This window comes from Polypterus senegalus, chromosome 17 (assembly GCF_016835505.1).
Source record: "Polypterus senegalus isolate Bchr_013 chromosome 17, ASM1683550v1, whole genome shotgun sequence".
NCBI classification, from domain to species: Eukaryota; Metazoa; Chordata; class Cladistia; order Polypteriformes; family Polypteridae; genus Polypterus; species Polypterus senegalus.
This window is the reverse complement of record NC_053170.1, coordinates 1848804-1859153: the sequence shown is the minus strand read 5'-3', so window position 1 is coordinate 1859153 and position 10350 is coordinate 1848804. Positions and strand designations below refer to the sequence as shown.

General features: G+C 45.9%; 1 protein-coding gene across 1 annotated transcript; it reads left to right on the top strand.

Moving 5' to 3' along the window:
- The first annotated feature begins 5645 nt into the window (after nt 1–5645).
- Nucleotides 5646–10148, top strand: LOC120517997 (glucose-6-phosphatase-like). Its single transcript, XM_039740542.1, has 5 exons — nt 5646–6312; nt 6468–6577; nt 9128–9233; nt 9373–9488; nt 9637–10148. Exons 1-5 carry the CDS (start codon nt 6095–6097, stop codon nt 10146–10148), a joined length of 1062 nt encoding a protein of 353 aa, XP_039596476.1. The 5' UTR covers nt 5646–6094.
- Nucleotides 10149–10350: the final 202 nt, after the last annotated feature.

Here is a 10350-nt window from a genome sequence, read left to right as displayed (position 1 = left end):
GAATTGGCACCCTGTGCTTTTCACAGATGAGAGCAGGTTCACCCTGAGCACATGTGACAGACGTGAAGGGTTTAGAGAAGCCGTGGAGAACGTTATGCTGCCTGTGGCATCGTTCAGTGTGACTGGTATGGTGGGGGGTCAGTGATGGTCAGTCTGGGGAGGCACATCAATGGAGGGACACACAGACCTCTACAGGCAAGACAACGGTGGGCACCACAGGACTGCCATTAGGTATCAGGATGAACTCCTTGGACTCATCGTCAGACCCTATGCTGGTTCCTCCTGGTGCACACCAATGCCCGGCTTCATGTGGCGAGAGGATGAAGGACTTGATACCAGTGACTGCCCAGCCCCCACACTCACTCGCCTGACCCCTCTGGGTGGGACATTATATTTCAGTCCATCTGACACCTCAGCCTGTCCAGGAGCTCAGTGATGCCCTAGTGCAGATCTAGAAGGAGATCCACCAGGTCACCATCCGCCATCTCATTAGGATATCTGGGGTTGGTTTCGTGGGTTTAGGGGTTTGAATGGACACATACAAACCACTGAGGACAATTTGGAGTTGCTGCAATGACATTTCAGCCAAATGGACTCGCCTGCCTGCCTGCCTGCCTGCCTGCCCCATCTTTTCGTCACTTTAAGTTTGAATTGAGCCCTCACTCTGTCGGTTGATCTTTTCATTTCCATTAAGCTATGTGGCGGCCATCCTTTCGTTCCTCACACATCACCATATCAGTAGAGATGGCCAGCATGAGATCTGATGTGTTTTCAAAGTCTTCCTTTAATTTGTCTGAGCAGCGTATTTATGAGACTTTAAAGGGGTCGGGGTCCGAGCGCGTTCACGTACAGTTGTTACACATGCGACCCGCTATACTGACAACCAATCGAAAAGATCGGAGATGGCAGCGCGCTCACATTTGTAAATAAAATCGAAGAGAGCAGGGTTCCCCTAGAAGACGGACGCGCGTTCATATCCATATTTTACAGTACCTGTCCGCACAGGAGAAGATCTTCATAATCATAAAAAATAATAATAATAATAATAATAATAAATAATAATAATAATAATAGTAATTCCTTACATTTGTATAGCGCTTGGATGAGTCATAGCGCTCTTGGGCTGCCGGTGCCTACTCGGCCTTAACCCAGGACCCTGTGGGGATGGTTGCGGCTTTGCTAGCTACGTCGCTGGCCTCGGCTCCATCTCCACCGGACGGTGCCCAGAGGGTGTCTGACGCTTGTCTGATAATAAATCGGTTTCGGTTTTTGTTGAAGCAGCCGACCGCCTCCTCCAGCTGTGCTAAGTGCGCGCACCCCGCCCGCTCTCTGGTCCGTGTTGGCCGCCTAGTGGCCATGAGAGGCAGTGACTGCCAGGCTCAGCTGATGTTCTACGAACTCGAAGCTGTGCGCCTTTTTTGAATGTAAATTTTTTATTTATGCATTCTAATTTGCTTTCAGTGGGTGATGCTTTATAAAAGTCCATTTGTCAGCTTATTATTTCAAATACCGATAGGAGGAGCTCTCCCTGCCTTTCTGTACCGCTCACGGATGCCGATGGACTACTAGGACCTGTTAACCCGGGAGACCCTCCCAATACCCCGTCCAGTGAGCTCTTATCGCGACCCCTCCCAAGCCTGAGTGGTGGGCGTTGGGGATGCGGCATTATAATAAATTTCTCTATAAAGCTGACACCTGTTCAGCCGCGGGTCTTCGCTGCCCACCCCTGCCCAGCACAGCGGGGCCCGATTTTTTAGTTCCAAGGGCCACTCCGTGTTATACGCTGGCGGGCCAGAGGTAGCAGTCGTGCCGTGGGGTTGAACCACCGCTAAACGGACTAACGCCTTATGAAGCCAAATCCCGCCGCGTTTACAAGAAGGAGTACAAAACTACAAGAAGATCAAAGAGAAGGGCGCTGCTTACACTGGGAGCGCCATCTTTAAATGTCACCCGTCCGTGCGTCGCGTTCTTAGACAAGAAAGCCAAAAGGGCCGAGTGGAACAGTCCAACGGGAACGAGCAAAATCCGCCGGTAACCTCAAGGATAACCACAGAGAAGGAGACGGCCGGACGAGCGCTGCGTTTGCGGGACTGACAGCCCCAAAGTCAATCGTCCGGACGGCGAGGAACACCGGGAGCGACGGTATACGTCAGGGGGCACAGTGATCGTTTATAGAGGAAAAAAATGAAAAACGGCGCTCACGGGCTTTGGGTTACACGTCTGGAAATCGTCCTCCGTCTTGTTTTGAGGATGCGACGGTGAATTACTGACGACTGTGGTTATTAAAATCACAGCCGCCATTTCGTAAGCGTGCGGAGTCTTTTAACGGGAAACGTTTAACGAGCGAACGACTGAGCAAGAAGACGACGTGCATCAGTGGGTGAGCTGCGTCTAACCGGAAAAGTGGGCTCCGGTAAAGGACCGCTGGGGAATAAGCGCTGTGTGTGCTCTGAATTACATGCGAGGCGGACTCGAGTCGGGTCTGCAGGCCCTCGTCTTTCTTTATGACTCTTTTTATTGTCTTAGCGCCTTGTCTGTTCTGTGCGCGAATAGAAAGTGACGAAAGGCGCTATATGATAGAGAGACAGACACGAAATGGACTAGAGACAAATCAGCACTGTATGAAATAGATATGAAAGGTGCAATAGAATATACAGATCGATGGACGGATGTGAAAGGTGCTATATAATAGATAGATAGATAGATAGGTGAAAGGCACTATATAATAGATAGATAGATAGGTGAAAGGCACTATATAATAGATAGATAGATAGATAGATCTGAAAGGTGCTATATAATAGATAGATAGATAGATAGATAGATAGATCTGAAAGGTGCTATATAATAGATAGATAGATAGATAGATAGATAGATAGAATGAAAGGCACTATATAATAGATAGATAGATAGATAGATAGATAGATAGATAGATAGAATGAAAGGCACTATATAATAGATAGATAGATAGATAGATAGATAGATAGATAGATAGAATGAAAGGCACTATATAATAGATAGATAGATAGATAGATAGATACACACGTGGACAAAATTGTTGGTACCTTTCAGTCAATGAAAGAAAAACTCACAATGGTCACAGAAATAACTTTAATCTGACAAAAGTAATAATAAATAAAAATTCTATGAAATTTAACCAATGAAAGTCAGACATTGATTTTCAACCATGGCTTCAACAGAATTATTTAAAAAAATAAACTCATGAAAGAGGCCTGGACAAAAATGATGGTACCCCTAACTTAATATTTTGAGGCAATCACTGCAACCAAACGATTCCTGTAACTGTCAATGAGACGTCTGCACTTCTCAGCAGGTATTTTGGCCCACTGCTCCAGTGGTCTCAGGTTTGAAGGGTGCCTTTTCCAGACGCCATGTTTCAGCTCTTTCCAAAGATGCTCACTAGGATTGAGGTCCGGGCTCATAGAAGGCCACTTTAGAATAGTCCAATGTTTTCCTCTTAGCCATTCTTGGGTGTTTTTAGCTGTGTGTTTTGGGTCATTGTCCTGTTGCAAGACCCATGACCTGCGACTGAGACCAAGCTTTCTGACACTGGCCAGCACATTTCTCTCTAGAATCCCTTGATAGTCTTGAGATTTCATTGTACCCTGCACAGATTCAAGACACCCTGTGCCAGATGCAGCAAAGCAGCCCCAGAACATAACAGAGCCTCCTCCATGTTTCACAGAAGGGACAGTGTTCTTTTCTTGATATGTGAACATAGAGCTGATGTGCCTTGGCAAAAAGTTCAATTTTTGTCTCATCTGTCCATAGGACATTCTCCCAGAATCTTTGTGGCTTGTCCACATGTAGTTTGGCAAATTCCAGTCTGGCTTTTTTATGATTTGTTTTCAACAATGGTGTCCTCATTGGTCGTCTCCCATGAAGTCCACTTTGGCTCAAACAACGACGGATGGTGCGATCTGACACTGATGTTCCTTGAGCTTGAAGTTCACCTTGGATCTCTTTAGAAGTTTTTCTGGGCTCTTTTGTTACCATTCGTATTATCCGTCTCTTTGATTTGTCATCAATTTTCCTCCTGCGGCCACGTCCAGGGAGGTTGGCTACAGTCCCATGGATCTTACATTTCTGAACAATATGTGCAACTGTAGTCACAGGAACATCAGGCTGCTTCGAGATGGTCTTATAGCCTTTACCTTTGACATGCTTGTCTATAATTTTCTTTCTAATCTCCTGAGACAACTCTTTCCTTCGCTTCCTCTGGTCCATGTTGAGTGTGGTACACACCATGTCACCAAACAACACAGTGACTACCTGGAGCCCTATATATACTGTAGGTCCACTGACTGATGACAAGATTGTAGACACCTGCCTGTGATGCTAATTAGTGGACACACCTTGGACTAACATGTCCCTTTGGTCACATTATTTTCAGTCTTTTCATTTTTGTCCAGGCCTGTTTCATGAGTTTTATTAATTCTGTTGAAGCATGGTTGAAAAGCAATGTCTGACTTTTGTCATTAAAGTTATTTCTGTTAAATTTCCATATATAACAGAATATATAATAGATAGATTTAGATATGAAAGGCACTATTACTTTTGATCAGATTAAAGATTATTTCTGATAGACCATATAATAGATAGATAGATTTCTTTCATTGACTGAAGGGTACACTATACAATTTTGTCTGAAAGGTGCTATATAATAGATAGATAGATATGATAGGCACTGTATAACAGATAGATAGATAGATAGATAGATAGATAGATAGATAGATAGATAGATAGATAGATAGATAGATATGAAAGGCACTATAAAGGCACTATATAATAGATAGATAGATAGATAGATAGATAGATATGAAAGGCACTATATAATAGATAGATAGATAGATAGATAGATAGATAGATACATAGATAGATATGAAAGGCACTATATAATAGATAGATAGATAGATAGATAGATAGATAGATAGATAGATATGAAAGGCACTATATAATAGATAGATAGATAGATAGATAGATAGATAGATAATAGATAGATAGATAGATAGATATGAAAGACACTATATAATAGATAGATAGATAGATAGATAGATAGATAGATAGATAGATAGATAGATAGATATGAAAGGCACTATATAATAGATAGATAGATAGATAGAATGAAAGACACTATATAATAGATAGATAGATAGATAGATAGATATGAAAGACACTATATAATAGATAGATAGATAGAATGAAAGACACTATATAATAGATAGATAGATAGATATGAAAAATGCTATATAATAGATTGGTATACAGATGTGAAATATACTATATAACAGATATGAAAGGCAGAATTTAATCGAGAGATAAAGCTCTATATAAATTAGACTTGAAAGGCACTATACGATACATACTGTAGATAAGAGAGGTGCAATACAGTATATAGATAGAAGGGTGTGAAAGGTGCTGTATAATAGTTAACCAGACATGAAAGGCGCTATATAATGGAAAAACACGAAACACTATATATACTTTAACAGGAATGAAATGCACTATAGAAAACAGACATGAAGGGGACTCTTTAATAAATATATTTATTTATTAAAATATAGACATGAAAGGCACTATTTAATGAAAATACATGAAACGCTATATAACATATAGGCAGAGAGATATGAAAGGCGCTATATAATAGATATATAGAGAGACAGACATGAAAGGCGCTTTATAATTGATAAACCTCTATTTGAACGGGACAGGTACAGACAGAAAGCCAATGAAGCCCCAATAGCCAAGGCGGCGGAGCGCAGGCCACCCCGAGGGGTCCGGCTGCCTATCCCCCAATCCCGCTCGTACTGTCCCGGCATTCCGTCCACACAAACGTCCCCACGTCGACCACGAACTCCATCAGCAGGTCGAGGCTCACGTGACCCCCTGGCGGGTCTCCGCTAATCTCCGTTGTTTTTCTCCGCTCATGTCCTGACGTCTTGTTTGTTCCGACCCCCCTGTGACGCCCCCTCTTGTTGTTTTCTCTCACTCTCTCGTGTTTTCCTGCGCAGGGTCCAAAGAGCAGCCTCGGGAGGACACGGATAAGCGCCCGTTGCATCACCGCCTGGCCGCCGACATGGACTGGCTTCACGGCTGCGGGGTGGAGGCGGTGCGCTACCTGCAGACGCACTACGGGCACCGACGCGACTGGTTCGTCTTGGCCTCGCGCAGCGCCGAGCTCCGGTACACTTTCTTCATCTTCTTCCCCATCTGGTTTCACCTGCGAGAGACGACGGGCATTAAGCTGATCTGGGTGGCGGCCGTCGGAGACTGTCTGAACCTCGTTTTAAAATGGTAGGGGTCTCCAGTCACCGTGCTGAGAGGCTGGCATCAGACGTGCAGTGCCAACAAGCAATGTAACACCACATGCAGCCAAGACCCTCAAGCCCTCCCCAGGATGGGCAGATCACGCCCAAGGCCACCCTGACTTGTCCTGTCCTTCTCTTTAGGGTGTTCTTTGGGCAGCGGCCATACTGGTGGGTCCACGAAACCTCCTTCTATGACAGCACAGCGGTGCCACAAATCCAGCAGTTCCCAATCACGTGTGAAACCGGACCTGGTGAGTTGGACCACCGATCACCGCCCCCTATACCCCTTCACAAAAAAACAGCTGAGAGCAGGGAACCCCCCTTGGGTTGTCCCTCATAGCCGATATACGCTGCCAATCATTCTTGATCGTTTGGTATCTGGCAGTGAAGATTCACAAAGAAAAAAAAAAAAAAGTGGAAATGAAAAATAACTGGCATTTAAAACAAAAAAACAGACTGAATGAATTTAACAAACAAACAAACAAAAAAGTTAGGACCCTGGGCAGACCAACCGTATGTGTTAATGTCCAATCAGAACAGCTGGAATGGACCAACTTTGCATAACAATTAGCTGACAGATATGAGTGGCAGTGAATGAAGGAATATTTCGGACGAACATAAATACAAAAACACATTTATTGTAAAATGGGTTATGATATGTGAGCATATGAGTGTCATGAAATACGCTTATGTCGCTCGCAACACGGAAACTGTCACTTTCAGCCGTCAACGCCGAGAGGGCGGGTTCTAACGCGTGCTGCGCTGTGATTGGCGAATTGTCAGCAGCGGTCCTCATATTAGCGGCAGACACTAAAGATGTGCGATGAAATTCTTTTTTGTAATTCGATTCATTTCGTTCAGTTCACATTCATTCGAATTTCAGAATTACTGATACGCTCACTTCACAAACAATAGCAATCTATATTCTAGTTTAAAATATAGAATAGTGCGAGAGCGAGTGAGAACGGGTTGGGCGCTGATAACGCGTTGCCGCACCCACCACACTACAGGGTGGTCCAGATCTGATTATGCAGATCCAGATCGTCCGGATGACTTTGATTTATGCGGGGACAATTCCAGTTCGGCTCGAAGACGATTCTTCATGTCGTCAGCTCGATTTTTCGGGTGATTTTCTATGTAATAAACTTAGTTATAGCGTAATGAAATTTGCATAATTAGATCTGGGCCACCCTATACAAACCACCTGGATTGGGATCCGACTTTAACCACCAAACAATATAAGCAATATAAAAATCAAGCAACAAAATAAGTAATTTCCATATAATAATAATAATAATAATAATAATAATAACAACAACAATCCTCTTTATTGAATCCTGACAATAAAAAAACTCATCAAATAAAAAAAGCAATCGTACAATTGGAGCCTAACAATAGCGCACACATGACGATAAAGGTGTCTGATGCTGTCTGTCACACATACGTCATCAGTGAACTGTACTGCGAGTCTCTTGTCTGCAATGCTGGTACCGCTCAGTAGGGGGCACGCTGGTTCATTCAGTAAGGCAGTAAGTCAGTCAGTCAGTCAGTCAGAGTGAACCGATCAATGGGAGGTGCTTGGTGTCCTCTACCAAGTCAGTCATTGGCTAGCTGTCGGGTCCGGACTGTTTCAGTTCACTGATTGGCTATTTCCAGAAGACTGCGGCCATTGGAGTGAAGTTAGGATGGCCGCTCCAGACTGTCACGGAAAGCAATTTAAAACGCCTCGAAAAAGATTTGTTCTTTAACGTCATTGTACCAGTGCGTTCATTCAAAGACCAAGACAAGTACAAACTGCATTTCCGTTCATTCATTCATTGCTCAGCACTAGCAGACACTTCAGATGAGGAACTTGGAGCTTCCGGGATGGAAGCCACCGTTTTGTGCGGTCATTCTGGGCAACTTCTTCTTGCACTTGAGTCCTTCCCGGGCGCCCACCGTCACAGCTTTGTGTACTGACAACCCACCAATCAAAACGCAGCATTCGCTAAAGTCCACCCTCTTAGGTTTAATGCTGATGATTCCAAACAGGTGGCGCTAGTGAGCTAAATGAGAAATCTCAATAATTAAGTACCTGGGCAAGGCGCTATAGAAATGGATTATTAATGTAATCATGTATTATTATTAATTACAAACAGAGAGCTGAATGAATGCTCATAATTAAGCATTTTGAGCCTGAGACAGGCACTGCATAAATCCAAGGTACTAAAATGATTACTAATTGCAGACAGGTGGCGCTAGAGAGCTGAATGAATGGTCGCGTTAATAACAGAGAGGAGGTGATGCGTAGCAAAGTGAGCCTTCAGGAGGCCAGGCAGAGGACTTGGAATGAAAATGCCAGCTGTGCCAACTGTGGTAACGAAGGCCCCTGGGCTGAGCGGCTATCTGGAGTTCTCTGTATGGTCCCGCTACACTCCTGGCTCGTGTCCTACTTGTCGATCCCACCGCTGACACTAAAACATCAAGCTATCACAGGGTCAGAGTAAGATTTCTGCCATGAAGTCAGGCCAAGAGGGTGGGCTCCGTTCGCTTGAGCAGCCCACCTCTTCATCCAAAGCTTGGCAGGTGGTGGTAGGCCATCCCCCATGAGGGTGACCCAACTCACGGACGTACCGGATCATTTTTCTCACTGTCCACTCTGTTGGATGACGGCAACATTGAATGCCCTTTTCTTGCCCTCCTGTGATTCCCTGATGTCGACGTTGAATGCCCTTTTCTTGCCCTCCTGTGATTGCCAATGAGAGGCGCCATATCGAGGTAAGGTCGAGGTCACTTCTTCTTTTGTATCTCCTTCTCTGCAGGTAGCCCATCTGGCCATGCCATGGCCGCGGCCTCTATCTACTACGTCATGGTGTCGTCGCTCAGTACAGAGCTGCAGCTCGGGCGTCAGTTGTCGGTGAAGGACCGGTGAGTGCAGGATGCCAGGCAGTCAATGCGGGCACTCAAAAGAGTCTGAAGTGACCAAATGTGGGCTCTGGCATGATAAACCGGTGTGCCAGCTCTTGCCCTCATACCCAGTGTACACTTCCTCTCTTTTTCTCTGCAGGTGTTTGTGGGGTCTGCTGTGGACGATGTTCTGGGGGCTCCAGGCCTGCATCTGCCTGTCCCGAGTCTTCTTGGCAGCTCACTTTCCACACCAGGTCATTGCCGGGGTCCTCTCTGGTCAGTAAACTTGACGGCTGTTGCCCTGAAGTGCTGAGTTGTGTCCTCAGCCAGACCCCAGTTATATCACTCTGCTTAATTGCACTAGCTGGCACCAGTGGGCATCGCACACAGTCTTGTGGCTTTGATTTTCCTTCTTCTTCTGCAGGGTTGTTGGTGGCACAGTCCTCCAGTCGGGTCTTGTGGATCTACAGTGCCAGCCTCAGGCAGTACCTCGTCACCACACTCCTCCTCTTCAGCGTCACTCTGGGTCTCTACCTGCTCCTCAAGGCCCTTGGCGTGGACCTCCTCTGGACGGTGGAGAAGGCCAGGCGCTGGTGTGTGCAGCCAGACTGGGTCCACATTGACACCATGCCCTTCTCCAGTCTGGCGCGCAACCTGGGCACCCTCGCCGGCCTGGGTCTGGCCCTCAACTGCCCGCTCTACTGGGAGAGCTGCCGTGAAAAGCACAGCTGTGGCGCCCCCTTCAGGCTGGGCTGTATACTGGCCTCACTGGGGCTGCTGCACCTCATCGACTCCCTCCAGCTGCCCACCCAAACTGAAAGCCTCTACTACCTGCTGTCCTTCTGCAAGAGCGCCACCGTGCCACTGACCAGCGTGGCCATTGTCCCCTACTGCCTGTCCTGCCTGCTGAGGAGCTGCAGCAAGAAGGTGGAGTGACAGCATCGATAAAGCAGGGTGACAAATGAGGCAGCAAAGGCGCTATATGGGGAAAAAAAATGGTCAGATTTTCATTTTTCACTTCAATGCCTGGACTGCTCATCTGGTGACAAAGTGCTGTCACTGGTGGCACTCTGAGGTCCTCACACGACGCGCACAGTGAGCCACATCACAAAAACAGAACAGACTGACGGACAGGCGG

Excerpts from the sequence above, each read along its gene's own strand:
- LOC120517997 (XM_039740542.1), top strand. The coding sequence starts at position 6,095 with ATGGACTGGCTTCACGGCTGCGGGGTGGAGGCGGTGCGCTACCTGCAG. Across the intron at positions 6,313-6,467 it reads CTGAACCTCGTTTTAAAATG|GGTGTTCTTTGGGCAGCGGC; the intron begins GTAGGGGTCTCC and ends CCTTCTCTTTAG. Across the intron at positions 9,489-9,636 it reads CATTGCCGGGGTCCTCTCTG|GGTTGTTGGTGGCACAGTCC; the intron begins GTCAGTAAACTT and ends CTTCTTCTGCAG.